Source organism: Lepisma saccharinum, chromosome 8 (genome assembly GCF_977018435.1).
Source record: "Lepisma saccharinum chromosome 8, izLepSacc3.1, whole genome shotgun sequence".
Taxonomy (NCBI): Eukaryota; Metazoa; Arthropoda; class Insecta; order Zygentoma; family Lepismatidae; genus Lepisma; species Lepisma saccharinum.
The window spans coordinates 14,167,730-14,183,929 of record NC_139236.1 but is presented as its reverse complement, the minus strand read 5'-3'; the positions used below and the strand labels follow the sequence as shown (position 1 = coordinate 14,183,929).

Here is a 16,200-nt window from a genome sequence, read left to right as displayed (position 1 = left end):
AACACATACAGCTAAACATAAAGTATGTGGTGTTCCACTAAAACTGATAAACACTTATGGAAAAAGTAATCCACTTCTATATATTTATCGAGGTGAAGATGTAGTCGAAAAATTGATTCAAAAACTTGGAGAGTGGGTGGAAATTTATGGTCCAATCTTACATAAAGAAATACCAATAAAAGATCTTACACCACAACAAAAATGGGAACATGATAATACTTTAAGTTGCAAATACTGTAATAGATATTTTATTTCTGATAGTGAAAAAAAGAAACACCACAACAATTTTAATGGAGAATATATTCATACAATTTGTAATTCACGTAATTTGCAAATACAAAAACCTAACTTCATTCCAGCATTCATCCACAATTTGCAAAATTTTGATACACATTTATTTATCAAAAAATTGGATATGATGCAGAGAATATTAATATTATACCAATCAGTAAAAATAAATATATTGCTATAGAGAAAACTATCAAATTAGAAAATGGAAAAAAAAAGTTCTGCTTAGATTCCTGGATTCATATCAATTTTTTTCTAGCAGTTTAGCTACTCTGGTGAGTCAATTAACTAACGACGAATTTGTTCATACAAAATAATATTTTGGTGAGGATAAGATAGAATTGCTGAAAAGAAAAGGGGTCTACACATATGATTACACGTATGATTCTGAAAAATTCAATGAGACACAGTTACCATCGAGAGATAAATTTTATAACAAACTTCAGGATGAAGAATGTAGTGAGGAAGATTATCCATATGCACAGAGAATCTTGAAAACACTAAATTGCAAAACAATGGGGGATTATTATGACAAGTATTTGATTTTAGATACTCTTCAGTTGGCTGATGTTTTTAAAAAATTTCGAGAACGTTGTTTTAAATTATATGTACCCAACACCTGGTTTATCCTGGCAGGCTATGCTTTTAAATACAAAAGTTGGAATTGGTCTTATTAGTGATATTGACCAGATCATGTTTATTGAATCTGCTAAACGTGGTGGTATAGTCCAGTGTCCTTTAAGATATGCAAAAGCACACAATCAATATTTAGATAGCTACAATCCTTGTCAAGCATCTAAATACATGTTTTATGTCGATATGAATAATTTATATGGGGATGTCATGACTCGATCACTGCCAATCGGTAATTACGAATGGATGAGCGAGAAAGAACTTGAAGACAGGAATTTCCTAAATTGGTCTGAAGATCATCCAGAGGGTTGTTTCTTGAAAGTTGATTTGGAATATCCATCTGATCTCTATGACGAACACCATGGATTAGCTATGGCACCAGTTTCTCAGAAGGTCCCAGGTACAGAGGAAACAAAATTGGTGTTATCTTTTGAAAAGAAAAATAAAATATGTGCTTCATTTTCGATTGTTGCAATCTGTGCCAATCAAAGTATTTTCGAGGATCCTGATTGGTAGAATAACGGACTCCATTGAGCAGACACTAAGAAGAGAATACTCAGTTATGTAACAATAGATCCTGCATTGACCAGATCAGTACAATGTGTATCATAGTGGAGCAGTACAATGAGTTAAATGCAACATCGTATCTAGTATTCACCAACTTCCTAACGGCCTGTGATTCTTTCAAGAGGAAATCGATGTGGTAGGGTTTAGGAATACCGGAAAATATTGTAGAACTTAAAACAAACTTCTACTTTGAATACAGATGGCAAGTAATTCACAACGACAAAGTAACTGTCCAAAGAAATGTCAATACGGGAGCAAAACAGGGTTGCATCTTGTCCATCTACACTCTCTATTCTCATGAAAAATTGCTCGACTTCCTTGGGGTTGTTTCCGCCGAAAGGGGTCGGATATAGCTCAGTTGGGACTGGAGTGACCATGTCAGTGGTGAGGAGTTCTGCAGTAGTGTTATTGGTGCTATTAGTATTGTTAGAGTTATTCGGAATGTTAGTTGGGGTGCTTGCCAAGGGTTGGTGCCGGATTCTGCTGGGGGTTTCTAATCCTAGTAAGAATTGGGGGTAGTTTCTGTTAGCAGATGTTAACCATGTTAGTGAAGGGGAGGGAACCGCCGGAATTGCTGTAACTAACTGTATGATTTTGTTGAAGGAGGCATCTAGGTGTTCGTGCAATGCTATCTGGGACGTATTCATAGACTAGAGTTCGTCGTGCTGACCAAAGAGCAAATGAAAGTAGGAGGATGCACTTAGTTGATTCATTCATATGTCGTTTTTCAAATAAATACAAGCAATTGTTCTCATTCCGGTGTGAATGGTGCTTAAGCACGTACAGAATGAATATTGTAAATAAGAACTAGATTTTGTGGGGGGGGGCGGCACAAAAAAATATTGGTTGTATTCCGTATGGTAATGTACAAGATTGTCACTGGGCCTGAAGCATCTTAACCGTACTGTGCGAGTATTAAATTGTGACTGCTGGGAAAGGTTAATTTGTGAGATGCTGCCAAAGTAGGAGGGGGGGGGGGGCTAATTCAATTTGAAGAAATTGGTAAAGAAGGGTAGTCAGTTGCAGAGAGTTGCCCGTATCTCCTCCACCATGTTGTAGTTCCCTTTTACCAGGGATCTGAGGTCACAGGGATGCAACAATGACACATTTAGGTAGAGCTTAAATCACTTGTAATCGAACCTGTTCCGACTGTGGGAAAGGAAAAAATATGAATGTTTGATTTGGACTATTCACGCTTGTTCATACCTGGTAGACTGATGACGTATCTTTGTCCAAATGCTCCCAGCTGACCGTATTGTGACTGACGCAGAGGTTTGGTACTGCGACCCTCGGCTCACTCTTCTGAGCAATCCCGCACGAGTGGCTGCAAGTACAAGGCTTATGCAGCCGTAAACTTCGTACACCGTTGTTAGAGTTCAATTCGACATAAAGTAAAATGAGAGCGAGCCCTTGGGCGAGCTAGCTTTTATAATCTTTAGCCTCCAAAGGTTATTACACCTTTCGAACACGCTGGATCATGTTAGATCCACGTATTTACCTCTCAGTCAAAGCTCTGAGAAAATAATAATGCGTGCACATTCTTGAGATTGCTTGGCAGTCGAACAATTCCAGTTAATGAACAAGCATAAATAATCTCTTGGCGAGGTTTTCTCGTACTTTCAATCAAAATATTTCTAACCTATTGATCTAGTCACAAGAAATATAACATTTAGAGCGAAAACCTGACTTCGATGGAAAATGATGTAACGCCTGTAAGATTTATACTTTGACAACGACGCCCAAGAAACTATCCCAGTCCTTTGCAGATCTGTAGGAGAAACTGACACAATTGCAAGAAGAAAGTGGCAAAGCAGGCACGAGGATCGATTGCATCAATTGCAAGAAGACAAAAGATATACGATTCAAAAGTATCTCAGTCTTAATTCACAAATTTCAATTTTATGGAGATCAGATTAAAACTGTAACCGTATCAATGCCTGTGCAGTGTCATATCAAAGGATGGTACAGTCAGTACCGATGTCAAGAATCACAGCAAGATAGCAAATTTCACCTAGCCAGTATGGAAACCCGTAACATTTCATTTAGAATGAAATTCAAAATTTTCTTTAGCAACTTCTACTGTGAAACTTGGAAAGATGTCCACGAATCAAACTTCATCAATCGCCGCCTCAGAATAATTCTACAAATCTACTGACCTTACATCATCAACAACAAGGATCTCCTGCAACACACTCAAGAGGAACACACCGCAGTGCAAATGAGACGATGGAAATGGAACCGAGTAGGTCATAACCTGAGGAAGAAGCATACGGTGGTGATAAAGCCCTCAGATGGAACCTACAAAGTAGTAGGCGGGAAAGGAGGCCAAGGAGGAGCTGAAGAAGAGTCATGGAGGAAGAGATGAGGGGAGATGGAAGAGTTTTTGGCAGATTTCTACGCGTTGGCAAAGAATAGGACATGGTGTTCAATCTTTGTTGCAGCCCTTTGATCCAGTGGGAGATCCAGGACATGAATCAAGTAAGTCAAGTTACTGAAGCCTTCGACGACCCCCGTGGTGGAGTGGTTAGTACATCGCGCTACGACGCCGGGGGATCCCGGGTTCGAACCCTGGCCTGGGCATGGATGCTTGTGAGTGTGCAATCATCAATTTCATCACATCATCACTCATCCCCATCTTCGCAATTAGCCAAAAGTGGTACAGAAAGCGACGTAAAATAAAGCATATCAATCAATCAATCACTTAAGTTATCAACGGATGATAATAAAGGAGAGTGCGTTCCTGTCATGTCTAGATTTTAGTGACGTCTGTCTCGTTCTCACCCTCATTTTATCAATCACGAAGAGCTCTTTTCCTCTCTATTTTTAAAGTGTAGTTCTTGCACAGCCTCGATACATTTACTATTCTTTCCTTAACTTCCATCACAAAACTTTGTCAGATAGTTATTAAGTTGTATATCATGCGAATTTAAATAATTTCAGAGATGACGAAAAGATGACGACAGGAAGGCAACCTTTCTCTACCCTATTCCGTTTTATTGCTTCAGTGAAGAAATCTACGCACGAGTTTATGGTGAACAGCAGCATCGATGGAATTAAATTCGTCTCATTTCAGCACTCGTCGAAAGTAGAGAGGTACTTTTTGCATTGATATGTAAAATATGTACTATGTGTCGCCGTACAACACCGTAAAACTTTCGTAAGACCTTAATAACTACTATTAATAGGAATGTGCTCGTTGACTAGAAACATTGACAAATTTGAATGTTCTATCGTCTTTGGACACAATCGCTCATCACGAATACGCTGTTGAGAGGGATCTTTATTTTTCAGATTTATAGTATCCTTACAATGTAATATTATTGCACTTCTCAATAAAACACTGGCACTGAATTTCTGCCCGTGCTTTAATGTTTTCAAGAACTGAACTAAATTAGGAATCTTCTAATTTGACCCATGTATTCGTGTACTAGCTTCACAATTTCATCACAGTTTTCTAAATAAAATAAATTGTAATTCCAGCTCTTTTCAAGCAACAATGATAAATGTGCTTGCTTTTATACTAAGCATTTGTGACTGTTGAAGATCCTAACTATCTTCGCTCAAAAATTAGTTTATCATTTGATTTTCGAAAGAACACAAAATCCAGCCCAAAAACTTCAGGAACTGTTATCAGTCTACGTTTCCTGTATGGTTTACCGGAATTAAAATAGCTGCATTCACTTTTTCACATAGGAAGAAGTGTAGTTGTGGAAGAGAGTAGCTTATGTCCATTTGACAACTTCTGAGTTCACTTTATGCACGTAGCTAGCACGAACACATATATCACACACCTGAAATAAATTCCCAAAACAATTTGATTTCAATGTGAAAACCTTACTTTCGGAAAAAATGGAAGGAGAAACTTCGTAGCAGACTAATAGTTTCGAAATGCCTAAACTCTTTGGCACCATCTCCGTAAAACCTATCTAAGAGCTACTGCATGTGTGACCCATTAGGGTGGGGGATAGTAGTGGCCAGCAACAACTGAAATATTATACATATATTTTGATGTTTGTCCTAATTTTCAAGCAAAATTTACAGGAGACATGCGAATGAAAGCGTAAAGCATTGCTTCATTTTGTTGCATCCCGATGTTACTAGCAATATATATATATATAGATATAGATAATGCGTCCTCAATGTATTTTCAAATGCGTGAAGTGTTTTTAAGACAATGAAAGTACCGTGTAGGTCGACCAGAAAAAACAAAATGTTTCCTTCAATTTTTTTCAAAGTGAGAACTATCAAACAAGCTGCCACTTTAACTTCAAAATTGTCCTACCAGGGCACAACATATATATCCAATTTTCCATATCTGCACTTTACGCAGACGTATGGGTGGAATCGGACTAAATTTTGTTGAGATTGGTGTTGATGAATGCTGGCGTGTAATATAATACCAGATTCAAAACTATTAGCTTGTAAAAGTTACAAACTGAATAAATATTTGCTTTTGTCAACAACGTAAAATAAAGCAGTTTTCATGCAGAATTTTCCCTCAGTTATATATAGTCTCTCTTAAGGATGGAAACCTTCCTTTTGCACAGGATCATCTGGCTGATTGCAACTGTTCTCTTTGTGTCCCTGATGGTATTCACCATTTCCTCCTGCTGGGACCAGTGGCAGAAGAACCCAGTCAAAGGAGTCCTTGATCTTGAAGAACAGGACTGGAATGTTACCATGCCGTCAGTTGCCTTCTGCACAGATGCCGAAACGTAAGTTTCAACGGTTTCATAAAGCAGGATAATTTTCACCGGAGCACTAAATTTTAGATGTTAAATAATTGTAAAATAAAGCCATACCATTGCATAGTCTTCAATTCCCTTGCTTATCCGTATCAATAATACAGATTCTGTAAGGGGGAAATCTTTTGATGTAAAATCTGGTTTTATTTACTACGCTTTGAAATATTTTTAACATTATTATTAAGATTAAATACATTTAAGTACCACTCACAAATTGGCAAGAAATGCCGTTCATGCGATAGCAAACGATCCAGGTTCAGTTCGTGTCTTCGACGGTAATGGTTCCCTTTCAGTGCGGGGACGGGGATAAAATACCTTGAAATAAATCACTTTAATTTTATCTGAGATCTGTCGGAACACAAACATAATAATAAATAGCATTGTATCTGACACACCTGGTACCTGTAAACAACGAATGATTGCTCGTACGAACGGTAAAATATACGTATTGGAATCTAACATTTACTAAACAAAACACAGTACATCTCCCCCTGTAGCATTCATCCATTCACTCAATCTATCACTTCCATGGGATGTATCAACATAAAAGTATACTTGCACGGCTCGTACTCGTTCTTTTGTTTAACAGGAACTTCTTGAATTTGGTCGTTAATTTCTGCTCCTGTGCTCTTTACAATTAATATGAGCCAGCTCTCAATAAGAACAATTATCAAAATTAACGATTTAACTTTTGTTCACAAGAACATGCGCGTCTAGCAGCGAGTATGATATTTACCAATTTTCTCGGACGGGGATATTTGCTACAAACCCTTTCTCCTTCTTTCAAACACAATTACAGCTCTGCTGCGTGATGCAATACTCAATTCGACTCCAGCTGCCGGAATATCTCAATTAACCTTCGGTGCGAGCAAAAATTAAATTAGAACTCAATAACAAAGAAAACATCACTTCCGCGACCTGGGCAAATTTTAACACACATTACTCTACACATAAAAGGGTAAACGGTCAACCCTCAATTAACTATTCAAATCACTGGGCGTCGATTTACCTTACTATGGAGCACACTTTGACAAGTTACAGGGAAATTTAACACAACGCAGGAGCTTTATCTTTAAATACTGATCATTAAAGAAATTAAAAATAAACACAATACGACCTATTTTATGACAATACTCAATTTCAAGACACGAAAGTTAGGTTTGGGATTCCGAGTCACATCGAAAATCGCGAATCAATATGGTTTTAGTTTTTTTGGTAGGGCGAAGGCAAAGAAACAATACGTAGGTCCAGTACCGATTAGCTTTACTGTGTATAAAGTGGACTAAAAACACCAACTCAATCAATCAGTTATATGAAAGAACATTTTACACAAATGATGATAACTTCTGACGTGTCAAAGTTGTTGCAGAAAGCTTATTGATAATTTTCTCAATTGACTTGTAGTGAGTGTGTAGTCTTGTTAATTCTGATAGCAACTTTTGTAATGAAGTAAGTAATCTTAATGCAATGCTACTGTCTTTTTTGTTGTAAATACGTACCTCATATTACAGAACTACTCCTATATATGACGTTTATGTAACAATGCTACCTATAATTATAATGACGTCACAAATCTTGAGTAGCGGAAGCGATCTATATAAAAAAAACGATTACACTCGTTATGCTGTGTGCCCGCTGATTACCCTTTATGAGATCCCCGCAAGAATATTATTCACTCACTGGTGAAAAGAAACCAATTGCTTGAATGTATAAATCTGCCTTAACGCAAACTTGTCGGAAAATTGGGGGAAATGTCTAGTTCTCCTTTCCGACGAATTTACGTACCTCCACAATAAGCATAGATTAATCCTATTAACCCACTCCCCTATTCTACTTCCTTAATTTTTTTAACTATCTATTTTCTAACCTGAATAATTCATTATTTGATTCAAACAAAAAAGGATCCAATTTTAACTGTCTTTTATTGTAGCTATGAATGTAGATAACACGGATATACGAGTAATAACAATAGCAGGTTTATTAACATCAATTCATGAGAACCCCCTAGGTTAATTCTGTCTCTCTCCAAAGTCGCCAGATATTTTACAGAGTATTATGACTAATAACAATTATTGTGAGAATTAAAGTTTACAACTCTTACGTTAATATTTTCTACAAAAACTGACTCTTCAGTAGTAAAATTGCCTACACAAAAACATTTAATCTATATCTATATCTATAGAGCGCCCGTTCTCTTTTTGTACCTCTTTTGTAAGCTACCAACTAATATATATAGTATATATATATATATATATATATATATATATATATATATATATATATATATATATATATATATATATATATATATATATCGTGATTCTATTCCTAACAATCACACGCCGACTCTCACTCATTCATTTACATCTCATTTCTCGCAATTAACATCAAAGTTAATCTATGTAGTTTACAGAGAAACAAAATTTAAGCATACTTACACTCATCATACACACCCATCCATCACATACATAAGTTACCCAAAATATACACACTGTGAATCCATCCATAACTGTTACATATCCTCGGAGTACATGTGCAAATACAGTAGAGCGTCGATTATCCGAACGTCGGTCAACCGAACGACCGCTTAACCGAACTGTGTACTCGCTCACTTTCAGATATCTGTAATGAAAAAAGTACGTGACTTAGCTGCTCGTATGCGTGTAGGCTTGCTTAGACAGACCAAAATAAAGGATTTTTTTAAACGTTAATTTTGTGTACTGTGTGTATTGTTCATGCAAAATGCGTATGTAATATGTACATATTTTTGTTTAATAAACTGTACCACATACTATATATTCCTACTAAAGTTGCCTTTGTACGTTACTTTGTAATACATACTTAAAGAGATGCCTGTTTTTATGAATAAATTTACTGTACAGTACTTCTTTTTGGCAAATAAACATGTACAGTTCGATTATCCGAACAAACCAGTTTTCCGAACACCCATGTCCCTCAATTACTTCGGATAATCGACGCTCTACTGTATATAGCAATCCAGAATTCTAGCAAAAATATCACGGAGCTCAATTAGAAAAAGACAATTTGATTTTGACCAAAACCCGTGTTAACTATTTTCCGTCCCCGTTACGTAATTTGGCAGATTCCACTCCAGTTGGAAAAGGCAGGCTGCTCAAGCGAATACATTCGCTAGCCAGTTTCATGGCTTGCCTCTTACGTAACAAAAGGGGAGGGAATACCGGGCTGGTACTCCGAGAACTTCGAGGGAGAAGTTGATCACTCAGGCTTGTACTTCATTCTGTTCTCTGTGTCGTTACAAGGACAGTTAAATCGTGAGAAGTGAAAGCGCGCATGCGCTGTCAAGAATATCGGCAGAAGGAAAGACCTCTACCGGCATTCTTGCGTAAGCGGAAAGTAAACATTACCTAACATAAATTCATGCGCATTTCATAATGACTTAAATACTTCAATCACACAACAAAGGGGAGATTGAAACTGTGGCGGGTAGATTTTTAATAAAGCAATTATCTAATCGCCACAGACTCCACTTTTGAACTCACAGGACTCACAGGATGGAATGAAGGTAGACATTGACCACTCATCAGCCATACACGAACGTTGTGTTTTTTTAATGGTTTTAATGACGCTCATTGTGCATTCTGCAGAGTAATTTGTCAACTTATTTTGTATAATACCTGTATATAAATATATTTTATAGATATAATTTTTAAAATTTGTATAATTAAAATAATTACTCATCATTGGTGTAATTTTGCCAAGGCCCACTACCAAATTTAACGTCCACAGTTTTGTACTTTATGGGAAGATTTTTTTTAGTTTTATATACATGTTTAAGTTTACAGTGTTTTTTCACTTATCCTGAATATGAATGGTATTACTAGGGTGGCCATAATATTTTGACTCAAGGAGATCAGTTTAGCCCACACCCTCCCTCTGAAAAATCTGTTAGGCCTAATTACAAAATATTGCTATTATTAACGTATTTTTATTATTTATTAAAGAATATGTAAAAAGGTAAAGTTCCCCTCGCATATAGCTCTGTGCCATGAAGGCATATTTCTTAAAGGATGGATCACATAAATGATATATCATAAACAATAAATAAAATATGGTCTCCCTTTATCAAAAGGTATTGTTTTAATATTAGTATGACTTACATAGTGTTGCCTGATCAATCTTTGATGTTGGTCTTACGCTGAGGTTGAATAATGCCAGAAGAATTTAGCAGGAGAACCAATCTTCTTGAGAGCAGTTTTCTTCTTAATCAACCGTTTATGAAACTTTCCAAAAACTTTATTCCAGATATCAGACACACAACTCTAGAATTTCTTTTCAGTTTGTGTCAAGAAACGCAGGAACTTCAAATTCATTTTCCAATTCCGTAAAGACAGTACATGCTTATTCATTGTTCTACAACAGAATGCACACAAAACAATATCTACATCCTTATTAGCATGAAATGTGTTTCGAATTTAGACTTGGTTTTCAAGATAACTCCTAGACTTTTAAAACGGGACAAATAGTGTATTTTTAATAATTTGGACAGGACGACCGGGACACGCACCTGAAACGGATGTGTTCCGGTCAGAACGGGACACGTATGGTCACCGTATTACACGTTTACTTCATACACATGTATTTGAACTGGCTTGTAAGACTCTTTGGAATGAATGTTCCCCTTTCAATTTACATAAGACTTAGTCAACAAAAGTAAGCTTTAGACAGCGAAAACTGACAGTATTATACAATTATCCAGTCAGTCGTAGCAAGCTAGGGGTGGTGCAGGATAGTTTACATTCACTTGGTTGATTAGGTTTAGCATAGTGCAGGGGCAAAAATTGCAAAAATTTTGGGGGAGGCAATTCCCCCCCAACCCCCAACCCCTCAATCGCTGCCACTGAAAGCGAAACAAACCGTGCCTGAAATCATCAAACACTAAAACTGAAATCTACAGAAAACAGCAGACATTGTTTACCACTGGCCGAGATGCCAACAATCGAGAGGCACATAACATTGAAAACCTTGAAAACAGTTGAAATTAAATGAATCAAGAAAGCAAAAACTTCGGTTCACTTTAATCGCCGCGATCATCCACAGGCAGGTAAATGATTTCAATTATTTCAATTGTTGTCCTTACATGGTCAGTTTCCTGTATGAATTAACCGGTACCAGTTTCATAGATCGGAGAGACATTAAAATCGGATATCTTGTTTTTCTCATGGTTCGTACTTACCAATTGGGTATTGCGGAACATAGCTCAAGGTGCCATTATTCTTTTTACACGAAAACAAACACAATTTTTCACATAGAGAGTAATTTTTGTTATTCCTTTTTTTCTTCCTTAACACACAATATGACGGGCAAAACTTGACTACTGCAGTGGGTATGCAGTGTTTCCAACCCTCCTCACCGAAAAATACCTACTATTGTGTTCGTTACGTGTGCAAATTGTATATTATGCATTGGTAGCTGACGGATAGCCCCACGAACTAACCAATCACGGATAGTCCTACGAACCATTCCGATAAGGTTAGGTTAGGTTTGGTTAGGTTAGGCAAGCATAGTTAAAAAAGGGGGGTTGGAAACACTGACAGGGGGTTACGTTATCAAAAGTATGCAGCATCCGGTTCACGTATAGAACGCAATGGCAATTGTGCGTCGGTGAGATGTTTCTCTTGGGGAAAATATATGATTTCCCGGTCAAATAGATTCCTAGATGAAAGAAAATGCCTCGACGAACGTTGTAAATCTTAGAGAAACTTATTTCCGTAAGTAGTTTCTTCTGTAGAAATGATGAAATGTGTCTTTGATATATGAAACTGTTGCCGATTAACCACACGTTTCATTCCACTTTCGAAATATTAAAATAAGAACACAATACAATAAAAGTTAATATCTTGGACTATTACTACGTTCCATTGGTGATACGTTTCTTTCTTGCTGATAAGAATCTCTAATTAATCTAGTAACAATTAATAAAACTGATGCAGACATGCTTCCTTTTTTAAATCCCACTAACCAACGTCACATTTTCTTCCAACCTGTGTCATTCACAAACACTTCTGGGTTGTTACGTTTTAAACACTCCATTGCCTTTCAGTGAACCCAGAAGTGTCTCTGGCTGTACGTATCTTGATTATATGTACTAGATCAGGCAACATGGCACTCGGTTGCCACGACAATGGTGCTGTTATCGAAAAGTTACCACAAAATCGCCTTTAGTACATTATATATAATTAAATAAATAAATAAATGACTCGGTTTGTTTTACATCTCTTACCTGCCACTTCAAGCTGATCGCAACGATTGGGATGAATGGTTATGTGATGAGATGGATGAAGCGACAATCACACACGTATATGGACTGCACAGCACTTGCCTCACAGGGGACTATACTGGCTATGTGTAGAGACGCCAGAGACTGGTTAGAATACAAAATGCAGTCCTAGATTATAAAAACCACAATCGCAATGAATGCAACTGATATGTATGTTCCTATATGATTTTTTTTAAAATGTAACAAATGTGAACATTAAATATAGTACCTATATAACGATATACTTTTAAAACATATTTCACAGTGTTTGAAGTGTCCACTGACCGAGATTTTACGTAATTCATTCTCCCTAAGTCAAATGAAAGCCATACCTCTTGATATACATTCTTTGATACAAACTGGCAAATTTATGTTCCATTGACGTGATTTTAGATAATTACATACACTTCTTCTGCATATATATTTAAGATAAATTCTAATTATACGAGGGTCATTAGGAAAGTAACTTCCGTTTGGCTATAAAAGAAACACCAGGGCATTGTGAGAGTTTCTATTATATACAACTGAAAGAAACAACTCTAAGCTATTTTTCTACATAAGCATCATTTCTGTTGAGACACTTATAATATTGGCGAACAATAAACAATATTGGTAAATGGTAAAACAATACCCATGTCAAAGAAATCTGCCGCCTGTACATTCAGTCATGCAGCAACACTGTATTTGAGCTCCCGGTCTTTGTTCAAGCGCTGTGATTGTCGTGCTTTCAAGGATGCACAAACGAACATCCACGACGAGGCAAGGAGTGGACGACCTTCAATTGTGACAAATGAACTGGTCTCCAAGGGGAACGACAAAATTCCTGACAATCGGCGGTTTACTATTACCGAACTGTCAGAGGTCTTTCCACAAGTGTCCCGTACGGTGATTATCACCTCTTTCCACGAAGAAGTGGCTACGGGCACAGCGCTTCAACAACGACCAGGAGCTCAAGGACGGTGTTACTGCATGGCTGAATGCATAGGCGGCAGATTTCTTTGACATGGGTATTGTAAATCTTGTTCGCCGATATGATAAGTGTCTCAACAGAAACGGTGCTTATGTAGAAAAGTAGCTTAGAGTTGTCTCTTTCAGTTGTATATAATAAAAATTCTCACAATATCTTTTATACCCAAACGGAAGTTACTTTCCGAATGAACCCCGTATAACATGATCAAAACTACAGAATACGTCAATATGTTTAATGTGTTTTTTGTTAAATTTTCAGAAAGTGTGACCAAAGTTTCGTGACCTGCAGGTGGAATGGAATCCCCTTCAACTGTTGTGACCATTTGGAAACGCTTGTAACGGCGTATGACAAGTGCTTCGTTTTCAACTCTTACCAAACAAAGTACAAATATTTTCATGCATTATTGAAATTACAATTTTTCACATGCAGTTTATTTTCTTTCACAATCTTCTTTCATGTCCAAGTGCACTTTTCAAATTTCTCTAATAGACGTTCGAACGTGATATGTTCACGTTACTGTATAGTTCGGTACCCACTCCTCTGACCAGAGTCGTACACTTCATTTTGCTTTGTTAGTTACTTTAAGTTTATTGGTTACCACTAGGGTACGTTGGTACATTTTTGATCACAAAAAATTAAATTCAATATAACTTGAAAAAAATATGCAGCAAAATTACAGTTATTGTGGCAATGAAATGCTTACCTTTTACTATAGACGTTGGCATAATATAACATTTTTGGTTCTGCTACTGTAGACAGCAGAACGAAATTTCGGTAGGCTAAAATTTGATTAGAATTGTACCTAGGTAGGTACAAATCTGATCACCGTGCGGTACAATTTAGTGGTAAAAGAGCATCCTACAAGTACAACTTCTTCTATGGCGTAGGCCTACATGAGCAAAATAAAAACAAACTGCATGTTCGTTCTGTTAGTTTAATCTTTTGGGTCCCAAACGTATCGATCAAGATACCTAAATGTAACCCTTGCGGTCCCAAGCATCTCGATCGAGACTCTGTGTCAAGGTCGTAGTTTTTACGTTATAACTTTTCTATTTTTGGCTAGAATTTCGATTTATATATATATATATAGTAGTAGGGTTTGTGCTATAACCAGCACCACTTACAAGTGTAGAAAGGAAGAGCTCCTCTCAAGCAGATTTGCTTATACTTAAACCTAGCTCAACATGCCCATATGAGCTTTTTGCTCTAGTGTGGAACCCCCTCTAATCCAAGATTTTTGTAAAAATGCCCTCGGGAATTTCTCAGAAAGGAAGAGCCTCTCCCAAGCAGATTTGTTTATACTTAAACCTAGCTCAACATGAGTATTGCTCTAGTGTGGAACCCCCTCTAATCCAAGATTTTTGCTCGGAAAGAAAAAAGCCTCTTGCCTATACTTACAAAAGTTGCATTAGCCAGATTTTTGTCTATAAACTTGTCAACACCAGAAATTAAGCCAATACATACACACATACACACCCATATACACACGTATTTACTTCCAATTTAAGTTTAATTGGACCTCAGTCACTCTCACAACACTAACTGATGCAATGCTCGGGAATTTCTGTAACTAGTGGCGCTGGTATTGATTTTTGTTTTACATGTTCTCCCCAGCGCCACTAGTTACAGAAATTCCCGAGCATTGAAGCTTTGCATGCAATTATTGCATCAGTCAGTGTTGTGAGAGTGGCAGGGGAGAACAGATGTGTTGTTAACAGTGCTCCTCATACTTACAGACCTGTTTGGTTTAAATATTCATATTGAACAATATAAAATCTGATATTTGTTGTAATCTACTCTTATTTAGGGTCAGGCTTATATTTGCCCCAGCTTGTTATACAAAAATTAATACATAACAAGGTTATTGCTATTCAAGATATGCATGTTCGTGCAGGCATTTGCGCTAGGTCAGTGTGAATCAATATTTTTCCACTTGTGGGCTATTGGCCTTACAACCTGTCATAATAGGCATAAAAATTTGATTTAAAAACCCAGGAAATTTTATATAAATACCAAAGCAAGAAATATTAACACACATACACACATACACACACACACAAAGCACAGTGCTGAACCCAACTGATCCAGCATAGAGTTTTGAATTGAAGCCCGGGAAATATATATAATAAACCAACAACAAAAATGCCGAATCAAAAATATTGTAATCAATGCAATAAAAATATATTTAGCTCTAATTGGGCCAGACACCAAAAGATTTGTAACCCAGACAAAAGCAGAGCTCCCACAAAAATATGCCCCAAATGCAATAGAAAATATAACATGCAATACTTCACATATATACATAAAGATACTTGTTTTGCACAGTCCCCACAACCATCTACATCTGGTCTGAAAAGAAAGCATGAAGCACCTCTTAATGCCAGAGCAGCAAAGCAGCCACGCTATGCATCACTTATACATAGCAGTTTTAATGCCCAACTTAGAGATTATCGGTTTGTATCAGAGCCAAGATGTGGTATTAATATTTTTTTGAACAGTAAAAAACCTGATCTGCAGGCAATTCTAAATGCACAAAATGGCTCTTATAAGCTCTCCCTCAAATTGTATACGCAATATAAGAAGCCAAATGGCATAAAATTTACACAGCCCCACATAACAGAAACTGTACCTGTATATTCAAATGCAAATTCAGACAAAATAATAAGCAGTTTGATAGATCAATTGAATATTAAGCACTC

The 16,200-nt window shown here is 36.9% G+C and overlaps 1 protein-coding gene across 1 annotated transcript in view; it reads left to right on the top strand.

Moving 5' to 3' along the window:
- The window catches only part of LOC145991671 (uncharacterized), a 72,654-nt gene extending 66,447 nt beyond the window's left edge, over positions 1-6,207 (top strand). Inside the window, exons 3-4 of the mRNA XM_083127734.1 lie at positions 4,429-4,581; positions 6,036-6,207. Of these exons, the coding sequence (XP_082983860.1) occupies positions 4,429-4,581; positions 6,036-6,207 (325 nt within the window). The remainder of the gene's footprint in view (positions 1-4,428; positions 4,582-6,035) is intronic.
- The last annotated feature ends 9,993 nt before the right edge of the window (positions 6,208-16,200 follow it).